The 18373-nt window shown below is 42.6% G+C and overlaps 1 protein-coding gene across 1 annotated transcript; it reads left to right on the top strand.

Annotated features, from left to right (window-relative positions):
- Positions 1-2961: 2961 nt before the first annotated feature.
- On the top strand, positions 2962-17177 carry LOC124312108 (neuropeptide F receptor-like). The gene is made up of 3 exons (XM_046776581.1): positions 2962-3648; positions 14675-15641; positions 15827-17177. The coding sequence occupies exons 2-3, from the start codon at positions 14694-14696 to the stop codon at positions 16430-16432; spliced, it is 1554 nt and encodes a 517-aa protein (XP_046632537.1). The 5' UTR covers positions 2962-3648; positions 14675-14693; the 3' UTR covers positions 16433-17177.
- The last annotated feature ends 1196 nt before the right edge of the window (positions 17178-18373 follow it).

The following is an 18373-nucleotide window of genomic DNA, read 5'->3' as shown; positions in this document are numbered from 1 at the left end:
GGGTCGGCTTGACCCATACCTTTGGATCTTAATAAGGTCTATAACATTATATATTAAAATATATATAATTATATGCAATAATATATAACCGCATATAATCATATTTAATATCACATGCTTTGATGGACTTGACCGTTCTATGTGCTTCCGTATCTTGTGTACCCTCTTATATAAACGTATACACATGTATAAGACCCTATTTTATTTGCGAAATCCTAATTATAATTAGATTCTCAGAGGTTCTGATTGAAGCGTGGTTTTATAACTTGTTATAGGATGTCTAGTTATCTACGACAATCCGCCGACTATTTTTTCGGAATTAACGTCTATTTTTATTTTTAACGTTAGTTTTATGTTTTCTATGCGTGAATGTTTCAGAATACAGGAACATTTTCTTAATTTTTTTGCATATAAAAATTCGATTTAATTCATTATTGCCTATTTTTAAAATAAAACAAGCATAAAAATCTAGATAAACTTGCACAACATTAGCAGCCTATGACTATTTGAAATCCAGTGGTGCCCCCTGGTGGCATCCACAGCGGATCCCGCATTTTAGCCCCCTATGGGCAGACGATGACGATGACGATGACGAATTATGGCGACCCAGATATGTAGTTTTAGTGCTTCTTGGAAGATTAAAGTCATAAAACGACAAATATAGTGGGAATATTCTGTTTTAAAAATGGAAAATTTCATCCTGTCAGGATTTCATGAAATTCACGCAGCAAGTATAAATCGTGCAATTTTCTCATTTTGACATCTGAAACGTTTCTGCTAGTGTAAGGATTCTGAGATGCGCCTTTCTATTTTTGATCTGGGTCAAAGTTGATCCAAGTGCCTTTCTCTTTTGTGACCTGTTGTGACCTACCAATTTCCCTTTCTCTTGACCTATTATTTCTCACTTTCCCTTTACTTGTTTTTGGTATAAAACCCAACGCAGAGTCTCATTATTTAGTTCAGTCTTTCTGACTCACCCGTCGCAGAATGTTACTGTGTAGCTCAGTGTCTCACTACTGGCTCACTTGTCACACCTCTCGGGTTTATTCTTCATTTCATTATTGTTTCCATATTCACGTTTTCACCCGTCTCATGCTAGAGAAGTCTTGCGCTTCGCATGTAGTCACGTAAGCTAATGTGAACAATACAATTCTTTACGCCTTTAAATTAATCTTTAAGTTGACGATTGAGTGGAAAAAGCCACACGGCCTATCCATTCAATTCGTTACACTAGCAACGCGTGCCAACTTTATATTATTCCTGCATGAAAAGCAGCAACTTTACTAAATCAATGATGCTTGATAATGGAATTACAAGTAATAATTTTCTATGAATTTACACTCCAAAAAAAGCGAGTCTTATTGCTAATGAACAAGATTTACTACTAACTTCTCGGGCCGAATCGAAAAGTCTCGTATCTCAAACGAACAAACTTGGTCCCTTGAAAGAGATCTGATGGTTGGTCGTGCGTGGCTATAATTAATGGTTTCCTGGGCCTGAATTACGAGTGCCTAATAACCTCATATCTGATTAAATACTTTTGTCAAGTAGCCTAATTGCATTCCACACGTGCCTTATTCATACCGGCTCAGTCAATTTCACGGATTGCGGCGGTCAGTCGGTCACCGACAAGAAATTCCAAACGACGGTCAGCGCTTGACGTCACGACGTCGACGTCATTCCGTTTAAGAGCAAGACATCCAGCTTAGACAGTACATGTAAGGTAAGCTATAAAGCGAATGGGAATTGTTGATTGAAGGTAGGCGCATTCGTGACTAGCCCAGCGTTCAAAGTTACCAAGACGTTGCTATATTTCGAGTACTGAGTACGATTTCATCTCCCCCACCCTTTCATCTGTAGATTTAATTTCTAGGGACCTGTCCTAGTTGCATCGCTTGGTTTCATTTGACTCTGCACCCATATAATCGCGTTAGCCTAACATGTGCGTAGGCTACTATTATTTGTTACCCTCCCACATCAAGATCTATTTGCTTGATTCGGAATAGATATGAAAAAAATCAAACCAATCCTCGATGGAGGTCAGAGACTGTGAATTCATCGTTTCGCTGCGTTATTCACATGACAGGGTTCCTTTGTGTTGTTGTCAATCGAATTATAAACTCGGGAGTAGAGACTACGCTTGTCTACCATCTCCCGGGATTGTTTTGCCAAGCGGGCGATTCAAACCAGGCCTGAATAATACATCGCATACATCCTCCCAAACCAAATCGTCTTATTTATGCTTCAATCAAAAACCAGATGTCCGGATGAGAAAGTACAACAATAAAGGTTCACCTCGTTTCATCCACGAGCTCCTAACAGATTTTTCTTCCCCCCCCCCCCCCTGCTGTTGATGGCCCTCGACAACAATCACTCACGAATGGAATTTTCTTTTGTTTGTTTTTTTATTTTATTTTCTTACTCGTATCCCCCGTGACAACTACAACTTTTCCTTTTGATGGAGGGGGGGGCTGTGTCCAGACTTTTGTATTTTCGCTGAAAGCATCTCGCGGGTCAGTGTTTGTGAGAGAGACGGAAGCCATTGTGTGTCACGTTGTGCATGGCAGCAGCAGCTATCTTTAACTTGGTTATGTTTTCATACATAGAGATGCTGCTGTTGGCCAACAACCAGCAGGCAGGCAGCAGTCAATAGGCCGACACACACCCAACTTGTCCTCATAGTAGTACGAACCGTATGGTACACTATATATCTGCACAATAGACTCTGCCGAGAGTTTCCCAACGTGTTTGTGTGTTGCACTTGACAACCAAGAGGACGGTGACGGACGAGTGACTGTAGTTGGCGCAGGGCAACAGCGCGGCGGAAGAGATTTATTTCTTTTCGGATTCTTTTCTTTTTGGAGATCTTTGTGTCAGGTAAAAATGGGAGCAAAGGGAAGACGTCTGTGGTTTTGATTTGTATTACTCGGCACACGAGCACCGCCGCCGGGGTACACACCCGCCGCCCCTGTTTAGTACTACATGGGCAACCAGATATACATGGACTACAATAGAAATAAAGGGATCAACCGTGGCACCCGACAGTCTCAGTAAGACAGGACTGTTGAGCGTGTCGTGTCGTTCATATTAAGGTGAGCCGATCCAATGTTTTTCCTTTCGAATAATACGCTGAAATCTTTTTTTCCTGAAGTGAATATGTACAATTGATCAAGCGGAGAATTGCTGATTTATTTTTAGACAACTCGATTCGATTAAAAGTGTCGACCAAAATTGAATTCTTGGCAAAATCCAAATAATAATTCGTGTGTCACTTAATATTTCACGTCGACGTTTTGTGATTTGTCCCCGTTCTCCTCCCACTCTCTTTCTCTGGCGCGAAAATCGATTCAAAAATATCCGCCGTTGCTGGGATTGGACTTTTTAATATGTGGCGCGGGAGTGCTCATTCAATATATTACCCGCAGCCAAATAGACAACAAGTTTTAAATTAAACCTGCTCTGTGGTCTCTGCTGTGAACGAGTCGTTGAATTATTCATTTCCTTATACTCTGGCTGCACAATATCCTTTTTGGGGGACGTCTGGTTGATGAAAAGAAAATGAATTTGCCATCAGTGACCAATCAGCTTTCTTGTGAAATGCCTTCATTCATTTCCCAGGTCCAACCACCACCAACTGATGCCTTGAAGGTAATTTATTATTTAAAATGCTGCGTATACTTATATGTGCCGTAATTGGACACATAAAGAGATATGAGCCCTGTGTTGGGTCATATCTCTTTTTCATTTCGTGTCTATTTTATGGTTTGTCTATACTTTGTGAATCTGATCAAAATGAAATATGTTGAAAAGGATTTAATTTCCGGTTCTTTTCACCGAAATCTGTTTGTACCACATGGGCCGCATATGTGTGTGTTATACATGACAGAGCCCTTTGTCGTTTATCCCCTCACGCGCGCTTTACTCACATAACTGCACAGTGCACATGAATATCAAAGGCTTTTTGCCTAGATATTTCGATTGCGGGCAGCACAGGCAACAGGCATCATGTTGCATCTGCCCCCCTCGGGCCGCGTTCGTTTTCAATATAAATCAAAACTTTATATTGCGGGTCCGGTTCCCTTTTTTGTACCCTTTATATCCAGCTGTGCCGCACGCGTAATATAGTGACGCCCATTGGAGTCCTGACGGATATACACACAGCAGTTTCATCATCTTCTCATACCGTATGTCTTTTCTTTGGGGAGTTGAGTTCACCGTCGCAAAGTGGGTTGTATTACACGGCGACAGTCCATTTTCAAGGGGTTGTTGTTATATTTTGATCTGCTTGAGCTATTATATATTGGCTCCCGAGCGTCTTTTCTGCAATTATTATGTTCTAAGCCTTTTTTTAGGCCTTTAATACCGCGTCTAAGACTCGAGAATCCTATCTATTACGGGTCTTAGCGCAATTTAGTCGAGAACTGGTCTACCGCTTCTCTGTATAAGCTGCATTAATATACATACCGATACGTATCTTATAAAGGCTGCGGTCTGGTGTAATAGCATAATGTTTAGACGCTATATAACATTCAAGTCCATTGAAGGAGCGTGTACTACATTTTAGGGGCTGGCCCATAGAGCGACAAAAATAAAAAGAGATAAAGACTTGATGGATCTGTAATTATATTTCTAAATTCTATGGCAGCAAATGTATATAATCATCAAATAATAAGCAGAGAGACGGACTCACTGTAACATCTTCGTTAGGTTCATGAGGTTTCCTTGGTCACCACCCAGCAGGGGCGTACATGTAAAATATTACGTATGTTGTTCTTTGCCTAATACTCGCCTAATACGATTTTCCAGACTTTTGCACTAGACCTTCAACTCAATCACGGCCAATTAGAATTTATACAAGCTAATCATCACGAGATAAATACTGTGCTGCTCTTTCTATAAATAGAAGGCGAAATCATTTCCCTTTAAAATCATCGTCAGTACAGAATTTTAATCCTCAATACCTGTCTGACGTGCTGTTTCCTTTCAAAGTATTCAAAGTTGCATATAATTAACCGAGAAATGCGTATAATTCCTAGTCACGTACGACTCATAGAATTTCAAGTCGTGCAATTCTCGGAAAAATCAATCGAATGCGTCGAATTCGAGCGTGAAAAAAGAAAAAGAAAATTTACCGGAATCTACCAAGGCGGAAAGATTGACGTCTAAAAATATACAAGGGTACACAGATGAAAAATTCAAAAAGGGCCAGCAGAAAAAATATAGAAGGACGGACTGACAGAAAATATTGACGTCGTCGGCAGATTTGCTTGAAAATATTTCTTTTTTGGCAGTGCAGCATATAATGTGCTGCGTCGAGCGAAACAGAACAACAGACGCAACTGAATTCAACCAAGTCTATCATCAACGAATTCAACAAATCTTTTTCTTGTACATGTTCCCGCGACGTGTGACTGCTGCTGCACTGCTGTAAAAGGAAAGAAGAGCTTTTCAATTTGATAATGAATAGATATGTACATTGTTAATATTTCCTCCGCCCCGTGATGCTAGATATATTCACATCAGTGAGAGGGTGAAATAGCGGAGTGCTTGCACAGCACAATCAATAGAGTCATCACAATATGCAACGGGATTTCATTCGACCGGAATATTTCAATTGAAAAAGTGACAGTTGTCGTGCTGTCCCGAGCGCTGTGTGGGCGTATATATAGTGGATTACGGTTGATTACATCATCGCGCAAATCGATTTTGGAGATATAGGATCATTCGATATATATTATATACATCCCCAATGATTATTTTACATGCTGGGTGCCGGTACACAGCAGCAGCAATTCATCCGCATCATCAGAAATGAATTAATGAAATTGCAATCGCCTGCACCGATAGATATATAGCCGATCGTGCAACAATTTCGGTTAAACCCGCATTATCGATTTCCAGCCACCACCACCATCATAAAAAATGTCATTACTCGAATTCCTGACAATCAATCTCAAATGTTACGCAGGTTTTTCGGCGATATTAGAGTCTTCCTTCGACTTGATATCCCCCGCCTCGCAATCCGTTTTGATATTAAATTGAACATGATTGGGTTCCCTCTCTCGCTCTCGTGTCTTTATAACAGAAACTAATACGCGGAAAACCTCAGGACGAGCGGGAATTTAACGCGGCATTTCGAAATCTTTTCACCGTCTCTATCTCTGCTGGCATACAGATTTCTCTGTGTGTGTATGTGCCCGAAATGTCTAATATACCTGGGAGAAATGGAGCAAATAAAAGAGAGAAATGGACAACTTATTCTCGTTTCTCTTTTCAAATTATATATCAAAAGCTGCTGGGCAGCAAAATCCAATCAAACAGATCAAAGGAATCGCGTCGTAGTATACCAAGTCCACGTGGGAGACACAGCGCAGACATGTTGGAGATATAATCCATACTATTATATTTATTATCATATTCAGCTTGTTGATGAAAGCAAAAGATGGGGGGAGAAAAATCGATGACGCAATTAAAAGCGACGAGTGCAGCTGCTCTTGCTGCAGCTTCTTTGTTGTCCTGGAGGGTTTAATGTGCAGAGAGCAAACGAACGTCGGGAGAGCAGAGAGTCAAACAATACTGGGCGACAATGATTTAGAATTCATTTTCAAAAATTAACGTCGAACGAATTATTTGATTATCGACATAAAAGTCAATCGCAAATCTTCTGCCACTGTCACAGCGTGTATACCAATAGTCTCTGTAACATTATACCAATAGCGGTGATGCATCAATAATGTATCCAACGAGTCCTCCATCTACTTGTACCGTGAGATAGACGCAATATCGTGACTGCTGGGGTGCAGCTCTTGACCCGGGAGTTTCCCTTGTCTCTTCCATTACTATCGTCTCCGATGTCCTGTGTCTCTTATTACCTTTTTTGGGCCCTGGTAAAAAGTGCCAACAAGGGCTGGGTCGGGCCGGGTGACGCCAAGTGAGTTGCTCAGCGGCCGCTGTGATTAGCGACGGATCGAATCTCAAACGCCCGCGCGCGTCCTCATTTTTCTTTGTTTTTCTCGGTCACGTACGTCAATGATTTTTTCTCAAAAAAGAAATAACTTTCACGACGAATTTCTAAACGATATCGAACGCTAAAATTCATTTCCCCTTGGCTTTTCTATTATGTCAAACGCACGTGACATGTTCGATTCAAAATATATCAAGTGAGCTATATCAATCTTGATTTAAACTCAAATTGGAGTCGACATAGAGCTTTAGAGCCGAGTATATCTCTTCACCATCTTTGATAATACGTATACAAAGCCAGCAGCTCACATTGCATAATGACTCTTGCGGAAATACATTTAAGACTGTCTCTCTCTCTTATCTGTTCAACAATAGTATATATGGCAGCGGTAGTCGCGAGGGGGGATATATCCTCAACCAGGAAGATTTAGATGTTTTGGGGTTGATATATATATAAGCCTTTCTATCTATCCAGCAGCGGTATATAAGTGATACCAGGATTTGAGAGGAGAGTAACATGTCCGTTTCGTTCAGCGGGATATCGGAGAGTGTTTTTATCTTGCCATATTGAAACAGCCTATGCCTATCTAGCTGCACTCTACACAGCCCATGCATCTAAAGAAGCTAATGTTCGCCATCATCTTACAATATACGTAGCTCAGTGTATTACTCAGCAAGAGAGAGAGTCCCCCTTGCATATTCAAAGGCCCTATTTAAATAGAGGTAACAATCCTTCAGCTTGGCCATTTTGCGCACTTGTATATACCTGTGGACATGTATATGCTGGGAGGGTTTGAAACGCTAAAGCTTATGTACTATTGCGACTCGCGGGATGATGTTGATTCATGTTACACACATCTCAAGAGGCTTTTAGATCTTGCTTGGGGTGCAGTTAACATCAAGAGATGGCAAGTGGACACGCTATATGGCCATCGTAATTCAAAAGTTAATTGTCTCTCTTGGCCATTGTTCACATTTTTCGATTCCTAGACATTATACTATCTGCTTGAGTTATACTCTAATTTGAGCTCGTATAGTACACGGTACGGACCTTTTTCATTAAATATTAAATTTTTCAACTTTGCTACCTCTCCAAATTAACCGGAGATGATAGAGAGTCCAGAGGTTCACGTGTAATCTTCACCGTGCCGTGTACAGGGTTTTTCATCAATGGCCCAAGTCATAATTAAAACGATGTAGAGACTAAATAGAAACCAAAGGACCAAAGTTTTCCTTACTAATAAGACCCAATACCCAATACCCTTCGCGGAAGAAAAGCCTGGCCCAGCCACATCCAGCATCCAGTCCAAGTTTGCATCATGCATCAAGTTGCAAGCATCAAGTTTCCTCCGTTTTTCCTTAAAAGACGGCCAGGAATTTTCATTCCAAAAGGGAAAAGTCACGATCGTCTTTCATTGGCTGCTTTGGTTCGCCCGCGGCATTTCGCCGGCCTCAGCACGCTAACCAAATAACCGTTGGAATATGCTATTGGCTGAGCCCCGACGTAACCATCACCATCCTCGCGAGGATCTACACACACAATCTCTTCACAAGTCAACTTGGGAAACGTGAGAGAGCGTGACTGTTATAGGATATGTCAGGACATAGTCGAGGCCATTTTATTACGTTATTCGGGTTGAAAATTTTGATATAGCATCAAATAAGAGACAACTATATAATATCATAACAGTTTGATGGCAATTCGAGTTGATTTAGAAGGTCAATTGGATATACAAGTACACACTGATGATGCATCATTATACTAAATTATAGCGATTGAAAACGATTTGAATGTCGATCTATGAAACTGTCCAACTCCGCCCAACTCGATTTGAATTCAATCGAGTGGCAATTAACTTTAGACCCAATGAGACTGTGTCCAGGAAAGAAGAAAAAAAGAAGAAAACTATAGCTCTTTGCTTTGGCTGCTCTTGCCGGAAGTCAAAATGAGGATCGATCCGTCATTTTTTCCTTATTCCTTTATTATTATTTCTTTTTTAAAGAATATAGCTACATGCTGGTTGGCCCATATTTCTACATCACGCACCGCTGGGTCCTATATACTTAGGTATACATACACTGTATAGTAAAAGAGTTTGGATGGAATATAGTTGCAGGGCTTTTTTGCTGACTGTTCGACACTATGGGCCTGGGCCTGTGCATTGGCAGCAGCACATTCGCTCGTCCCCGGGAATTCATTGAATCATATTGTCTGCCTGGATGTCTGTTGTATTCACAGCACCCTATTGTAGTCAAACAAATTGTATTTTTGATCCCTGGGCTGGTAAAAGTCTGCGCAATTGAATTGAATCGAATCGTCTGCTGCTTGCGACTCGAGAGATCCATCATTAGAGCCAGAACCATCAGAGCATTGTTGATTTAATCAAGCCTCTACACACATTATAATACAAAAAGATGGAAAGGCCAAGTAGAGAGATAAAAACAAAAGGATCTATAGACGACTAACTATTCTCGGGAAACGGTATATAAGATCTATACACACACACACGAGCAACAGAGAATAGCTATACAGCAAAGATGCTGTCGAATGATCCTATAGCTCGTCTGAATATCACAGAAAAAGAGGCTGATGCCATTGGATGATTCTTATCATTCGCTGCTTCCTAAATTTTGTTGTTTCATATTACGTCTGCACAGCAACATCTTTGGGGTGTTTTTGCCACTTTTCGAGTTCTTTTGATCACAACCCCCCCCCCCCCCCCCCGCCAAGTAGATAAAGAGACTTTCACATACCTAAAAGAACGAGCTGGCAAGGAAAATCAATAATGTTGACTGCAGCAGCACCGTCTAGCTGATCATTCTCGATATCCAAATGATATATATCCATCTAATGCATTAGACTGTATAGGTATTATACATTACGGCGATTGAGAAAGGATAGAGAGCATCAGTATTATATCCCGCCATCAAGACATGACGAATATTATAAGGTGTATTTTTATGGATCCGGCAGCAAACCCTTATTTTCATTGCCGTCCTATATACTTCAGGATGAATTTCTAGATGATGTGACACGGAACAAAAAGGCATGTCTTCATATCGCCGCCAGCTGTCACAATAAAAAGAAATCCAATAAAAGGCTCATATATAGCGCCGTAATACATAGTACTCAATACTGTTATAAAGACATCCTCCGATAATATTTTCAATCGCCGCCGATATATTTATATAAGTCTGAGCCATAATCATTAAAGATGTCTTTTATTTTTGTTACAATTATATCCGCCATTTTCTGCTAAATCAGAGTATATACGGAAAAGGGCATTCATCATCATCTGGCAATGGATACACTTGATGAGAATTCGTGATGGGCGCCAGATTTGTCTGGCAATGCCACAACAGCAGCGCACCAGCCAGACCGCCATCATCACAACATGCATATTATATAACGTCGACATGCAGGCCTATATCATACCAAAGTATATACCGACAATATAGGCTACTAACTTATTATCTAGCTCTTTCTTTATAATGGTATACTGATAATATAAACAGCGTGTGCGGGTTTCTGCTCAGTCTCCTGTAATACATAGTATATGTTATATGTAATATAATATACAGCCGGCTTATGAATTATTCCTGGCGGATCGCTACATAGTCTGTAGGCGGTGTGTCGCAAATGAGGTGCATCAGCACGCGGGCGATGATGGCGATGATGGCATTAAATTATATCGGTGAGCACTGCCATAGGCCGTCCTCTGTATATGTATTCAGCCTGGGCCATCATATATTTCTTACACTGCCGGGCTCATCTCTATTTCACTAATTCATCCATCCAAAGCTATACTACATGAAATGAAATGATGCCACATTAAGTTGATCTATATAGAACTATTTAACAATAATACAATGTAAACATTGAAATAAACTCTCTTGCTGGTTCCTTGGCAGGGTGCTGAATGGCTGAATGCTGCACGTCCGCTATTATTAGACTTATCATATGGTTTGTTTGTTTTTGAGGGGGTTTTCCCGGAGTGCTGCGGATGATGTACATGTAATATTGACCCTTCAACTTCTCTCCGTTCCGCCTACGATAGTGATAAAGTACACACGAATCAAATTGCTATAGCCTATAGCTGCTGTGCTGCTTGGTCTCTACCCGGCCTACCCGGGTCTATATGCTCTACTACGCCAACGGCTTATTATATTTTGCGACGCCCATCTCACGCTGATGAAACTATCTGCTACGAGAGAAGAGAGAGAGACGCGCAGGTGTTCTTAAAAGTTTACTGCTCTCGTATTATATAGACTATAATCTCCCAGCAGCAGGTCGTTCAACTGCATTTAAGAAAAACATCTGAGAAAAAGACAAAAAAAAGGTATATAGTTCTTCAAGGATCAAATAGAAGGTGATGATGATGATGCTGTTAGATGTGTGACGCAACAGCCGAAGCGGATTGTCGTTTCCATCAGCACTGGCCATTCCAGGAAATCGGATGATGATCGTCCTGGAATGACGTAAAGGCTGATTTCATTCGCAAATAACAAATAATCATTTCGACAATGAATGAAAAGTGCACTCAGCCAGACGCCAATCGAATTTTCCCTGTGCTCTAAAGAATTAAAAAAAATAATTAAATAAAAATGGGGATCGCCTGCGCGCAGAAGCGACAACAGCAGAGAACATCTCCCATCACACGACTCGTCTCGCAGTCCTAACCCGCCTCCAACATCGCCAGCCATCAACTCTCTCTAGTCGAGCGACGACTCTCTTTATAATACAACCCCCAAAAGAAAAGAAAAAAAGACTTTGTCCCGTCGTTGGTTTTCTCAAATCACGGCGGAGACTCGCAAACAACGGGTTGCCCAATTTCCAGCTGCTGGCAAATTAATCTGTGCTGTGCAGGGCGCTATCAAATTTTTGCATCTTCAGGCAAATTTGCTCATCAACGTGCCGCCCAACAAGTGATGGACAGTGTGATATAGGCCTTCCAACTTTCTCAACTCATTTGGACAATTCATTTTTAAACTCGCCAGCAGCAACTTGACGGACTAAATCTATTTAATGCCATCATTTCATCTGGCGCGCGCGTGGGTGATCTGAGATATTTATTAGTGAAGTGTTTTTGCGGTGCGTCCTTCCCCAGCAGCAACACTATATACCATTTCACCTACATGAATTTGTTCGCCGGGGAATATACCGGAATGCACAGCGTATAAGTAATTGCCATCGGATCGATTGGGAACTGTTTGTAGGAGAGCCGATGGATCGTCGTGATGTGCGGATGCCGTGCCAGCGTTTATGTTTTTTTCTAATTCTCTCTGAAAAAAAAAGAAAATCGAGGCAATTCTAGACGACGATCGAATCTATAACGACATTATTCTATATATATTCTTCGTTGGTTCGTGTGGGTGTTGTCTGATTTCTGTCGAGTCGACGCAAAAAGACGAAGAATCGTTAGTGATTGGAATTGGGTCGAGATTCTAATAACATCAGTCTTCTCAGCAGGTAAATAAGAATTCCGTCCCCAACACAAAATAGTCTATATAATTGGCCTATAAGAGGTTGACTAAGGCAATAACGATCCTACATTTGTTGTGTTTCGATGGAAATACGTATGTGAAATTCGTTTTATAAATTAGCCATTGACAAAAGCATGGTGGTGTATTTTGATATCGCCCGCCTCCTATTGTTTGAGATCGTTAGTTATACGTGGAATGATCACAAATAAGAGCAGATAGGAATAATTATAATAGGCACTCGCCTACTGTCGTTTTCATTCTACCACAGTTCATTCATTTCCCATTTCTTTTTGGATTCCTAATATGAAATGTTGTACGTTGTTGCATCGTGTTCATGTAACGACATAATATTATTATATGACTGTAACGACACGTGAGATGCATTAGAAACCGTAATAATACTTTTACCTATACTACCCTAGTCATACTATTGGGCATTGGCTGTGTCTATGCACTCGCAAGTCGTTTCAATAAGTCATCCAACCCAGGATCTCCTTTTTCACGGCGACGTGGGCAGGATGTTGGGCAGAGAATATATACGTGCAGCAAAGCTCTTATACATCTTGCATCCGCTTTCTTCCATCATGTATCCATCCATCCGGGCCGCGCGTCAGATTTATTTATAACTTGCTGGATGTCACGGTTATATTTTTTTCTTTTTTTCCCACTGAATTTCAATCGTTATACAATTTTATTTATTTTCTCTTTGGGTAGAAACAGCGTTCATCCACAAAATTCAATTTCATTTTTCATTTTTTCTCTCTTATATGTATGCAAAGTTCTTTTAAACGGCCGCAAAGGGGGGGGGGGGGAAGGATCTAAACGTGTTAGACTTTGAGAGTCGATTCCGTGTATATAGCCGCCGCTTTGGACGCTCGCTTTTCTCTAAAGGAAATGCGATGACGCCATCGATCGCGGCGCTTCATTATTTGTCTCTTTATTTATTATTGATAGATTCGACGCAAGTTGAGTGGCTGCGCGTCATTTCTCTCCTGTTGGTTGTTGCCGACATAAATGATACCGCACATAAACATCAAAATATTCCTGGCGTGAATAACCAAACGATCCAACTATTAACATTTTGAAAGGTGTGTCTATATAATAATAATAGCGCAGCGTATATGTAGTTTCTTTTGGATATCGTGTTGCGGCCTATAACTTTGAACTCTTGGACGTGTCTGGCATCAGTCAGGGGGGCTGGCGGGATATATAGCGGTGAAACTTTATTATATAGAACGTGCAAAGGATCTCACGATCCTGCAGCAGCTGCTGCTTTCTTTATTCTATCCCTATACATATTGGCACTTGCCTTTTGGTTATTTTTTACTATAGTTTCACTTGAAATGATGGGAAAAACAAACATCCATCTAAATAAAAAATTGGCTCCCCCAATAGTGTGAAACCCCGGCCAACTCTGATGTGCGCATAAACGGGAAATTCCCAAGCAGACAGTGTATACACCGCAGGATCGTCTTTTCCTTTTATCAATAACTTATAGCTGCGCTGTTGATTGTCTTTGGCAAGGTCCACCGCCATTTGTGTGTGCTGCGGATAGAAAAAAACCAATATCGCCCAGTATAGATTATATGTAGACGGTTGCACTAGCAGCAGCCGAGCCCGTCAACATATCACGCAGGGATCACGCAGTAATAGCCTGTCGTCCCGAAAGAGAAAAAAAGAAATAAGAGTCTGTGCTGGTGGACGGAGCGAAACTTTTGTCGGAAACAGCACAGCACATTCCACCCAGCAGCAATGTGTGATGGCCAGCTGCATTATAGCTGACGCTGTATATGTCGGATACTCCATGTTTGCCACTCGGCTGATCCAGGCGACAGATTATTGACAAAAAACCCGGCCAACCGCGCCCTGCCGGGAAGTCGCGTGATGGTAAGATGAAGTTTAGACGACCGCACCAGCTCAGCCAGCACATCATAACATTTCCAGGGAATACAATTTGTTATAAATGTCGCATGGGCCGAGGAAGGAGGATCTGATCCTGTCCAGCAGCGCATCTTTTGATTCTTTATTTGACGATGTGCTGTGTCGTGGTGGCGGCCAGCACAATCGAGCGTGCAGTACATTTGGGCCTCGTAATGACTTTTCCCGTTGCTGGCCAATAATAACAATAAGTGGCCGTCCGTCCTTAATAATGGCCACACAAGTGCGCATCTGATATTTGTTTGTTTGTTTTTTGGCTCCTTATTGCGCTGATCGATCGAGGGTACAGATCAGGAGCTGCAGCAGACATGGCCGATTATCAGCAGGAGCTGACGGACGAGGATCCGTTTGACGACCCGCACAATCTGACGGCCTGGATCATGCAACACATGGAGCGGAGCGAAGGCGGCGTGCTGGCCGGCCAGCTCAATCACACGACAATCAGAATTCTGGTGCACAATTTGACTAATTTGTTGCTGAAACATCCGGCCGGCGCCGGCGGATTGCTCAATCTCAACATCAATCCGGACGACGAGCACTACTGGTCCAGGGTCATGGAGAACAGGCGGGTGGGTTACGCGGCTTCGTGCGCCCTCATCACGCTCTACTCGGTCCTCATTATGGCCGGCTCGCTGGGCAATTGCCTGGTCATTTGGGCCGTCATCCGCCAGCCAACTATGCGGACGCTGCGCAACACGTTCATCACCAACTTGGCCGTCTCCGATCTGCTCCTGTGTCTAGTGACGATGCCGCTGACCCTGTTGGAGATCATCACCAAGTACTGGCCGCTGGGCGACTCGGTTCTCAGCTGCAAGCTGGCCGGCGGACTCCAGGCCGTCTCCATTTTCGTCTCGACCATGTCCATCACGGCCATTTCGCTGGATCGCTACCAGTTGATCGTCTACCCGACCACCGACTATCTCAAGCGGATAGGAGCCGCCGCCGGGCTCCTATCCATCTGGGCCCTGAGCTTCCTCCTGGCGGCGCCCATGTTTCTCTTCCGCTCGCTGGACCACCACGCTTTGTGGCCGTCGCACTACGGCATCGGCGTCGAGTCGGTCGACTACTGCTACGAGAACTGGCCCGTGGCCCACGGACGGGCGTTGTACTCGGCGGCCACGATCGTCGTCCAATACGCCGCCCCCATTCTCATCGTCTCCGTCGTCCACGCCAAAATCTGCCGCCGCCTGCGCTTGCGCCAGTCGCTCATGATGTCCATGGGCAAAGATTCGCGCAAACAGGCCTCGGAGAAACAGGTATAATATGTAACTAACTTTAACTAACTAATTAAAAAGTTAATGAGAAAATGATGAGAGTCTGTCACGATCAAACAACCGCATCATCTCCGTTTGTCTTTCATTTCTCTTTTCAACTCACAAATCTCTTCTGTTAACAAATAATAAAAAAATCTCCTGGATGCAATTTGGATGCGGATGCGCAGCGGTTGAGGCGACTCAACTCGTTGCTGGTGACGATCGCTTTCATCTTCGCCGTTTGCTGGATGCCACTCAACGTCTACAACCTGGTGCTCGACCTGTACAACCCCTTTCAAAAGCCCGAAGATCAAGAGACGATGCTCATCATTTACGCCGTTTGTCATATGCTGGGCATGTCGTCCGCCTGCGCCAACCCGTGGCTCTACGGCTGGTACAACGACAATTTCCGCAACGAGTTTCGCGATATTGTCGGACCGTTTCTCCGATGCTTTGGCCGTCATTGTCCGGCCCTGGCCACTTCAATCTCCGTTTCCAGGACGTCGTCCAGACAAAGGGCAGCCCAGCGACCCGACGGCAGCAACACCCTCATGAACGGAGGCGGCGGAGGTGGCGGATGTGGCGGAGTGGGCGGAGGCGCCCCGATGCTCAACGGAGAAGACGAACATTCGCAGCTGAGGGCCTGTTGCACCGAGGAAGACGACGATGAAAATTTGCCTCACCTCATCACCTGTAACATGCCCATGATGCAGATGAACCAAATGACCTGCGAGGTCGAGATGACCTACTCCTCCTGCGTCCAATCCACCATCCAATCCAGCGACATGCTCTAGTCTGTTGCTGCTGTGTGTTGGGTGGCTGATGCTGGGCGACCATCGGAGCTTTTTGAATGTCCGCCATCACCTTTTGTTGGTTGCCCCGTCGCCATGACAACTGTTTAGGTGCAGCACAACCGCGCAGCACGGAATGAGAATGAAATCGACCAGTTCCTTGTACAAACGCCATCAGCTCTTTTCTCTGTCCGTGTCGTTCTCTCTGTTGTCTGTGCTGTCGTAGGCGTCATTAATTTGTATACACCCCACCCACACAACAGGAGAAAACGTATATAACTTCTCTCTCTTACCTGTGCATATATAATATTTCCTAGTCAACTGATCTGCTGCTGCTGTATGTTCCCGTGGAAATTGGATTATGTAAAATGAAAATTATTTTGAAATTCAGACATCCTCCTGCTGGTATGGTTCCTGCTGAGTATGGTTGGGTTTCGCTGTGTGGATTACGTCAAAGACTTTTGGCGGCGCGCACCAATTCGACATCCGACATTTGTACAATCTATTTGTTCATGTATACGTGCTCGGTGCCCATATAGATTGAGATGTGCAACGTGATGCGTGAGTGTACAAAACATTCGGTGGGTAAAAAAGCGGAAGCAAACAAGCCAGATTCAATCCGCCATTGTTTTCGTGTACAGAAAAACAATAAAGTTGATATCCTTGTTGACGATTTGACAAAACTATATAAACCAAGACGCCCGTATTTTTGTGTATATATAATGACTGTGCATACAATACAATTTAAATGGAACGTGATATTTCGGTGAAAAACGTCGAAATATGTGACTCGACTCTCTGATGCGGAAACAAATAAACAAAAGTATATAAAGCGAAATAATAAAACAAAACATATAGACGCATTTCCCAAAAAAGGTTATACAATGTTGCTCACACATGTCGAAAGCTTTTAGGCCATATTCTTCTATTCACAGATATTCAAAACTTGTATACATCTCTGGCATTTTCAAAAGATTCAAAGAAATACAAAATCCCGCCAGATGTTAATAATAAAAGCGACGAGCAGATAGCGGTGCCACGGTGACGATTAATCCAGCTCTCATCATGCCAATACTCTAGTGGCGTGCATGTTGAGCTGTCGAAATATTATTTCCGACTTTTTCAACAGCGATGCACCGATACGTGACGCATATGGTTATTATTATTATTAAAGTCGGGGCTCTGCGCTTCGTGTTGCACAGCAACTTGAAATCTGTTACGCAATGCGACCATTTCCTCGAACGGGTTGCTGTCTTATTCACTGTGAATTATTTTATTGCCGATACAATAACACAGAGTCAGGAGCTATCATAGGCGAAGGAAAATAATTCTTATTTTTGTAGGATATGACGCGCTTCACTTTCTGTTTTTCACCCAATTTTTCTTCTCTGCAAGTTCTCCTGTATAAAGATTGCCGAGTTGCGACACAACAGGAGCCAGTGAACGAAACACAAAGGAAAAGACGACGAGTCTAACTTTTATGAAAATTGAGAGTGCTTGTCAATTGAATTCTCCCCCCATTGCTTGTATTGCTTTTAGCTAGTGACTGTCTGCATTATTCGTTGTGATTCCATATGTATCGTTGGCAGCAACGCCAATGCGCACGTAGCCTAATAAGAATATTCCAACGTATTCCAAAGTGCAAAGGTAGTCTAAGAAAACTACTACAGAATGTACTACTATGGAAATTGGGACCCCCAACGTCTACTGGAATATTCACTTCATTCAATCTGTTTGGATAAATAACAACAATACGGAGAATTCCCATGTAAATTCAAATGTAGACAATGGACACAGCGCGGCAGTCTGGAGAAAGAATAAATAATCAAATGTTTAAAGGGAGTGCAGTGAGATGGGAAATGAATTCAGTTTTGACAAAAATGATATGAGATGGTTGTAGCTGATATCTGACTTTGGTATATAATCGCGCTTCATTGCACTTTG

Source organism: Daphnia pulicaria, chromosome 8 (assembly GCF_021234035.1).
Source record: "Daphnia pulicaria isolate SC F1-1A chromosome 8, SC_F0-13Bv2, whole genome shotgun sequence".
In the NCBI taxonomy this organism is placed as follows: domain Eukaryota; kingdom Metazoa; phylum Arthropoda; class Branchiopoda; order Diplostraca; family Daphniidae; genus Daphnia; species Daphnia pulicaria.
This window is presented reverse-complemented; position numbering and strand designations above follow the sequence as displayed.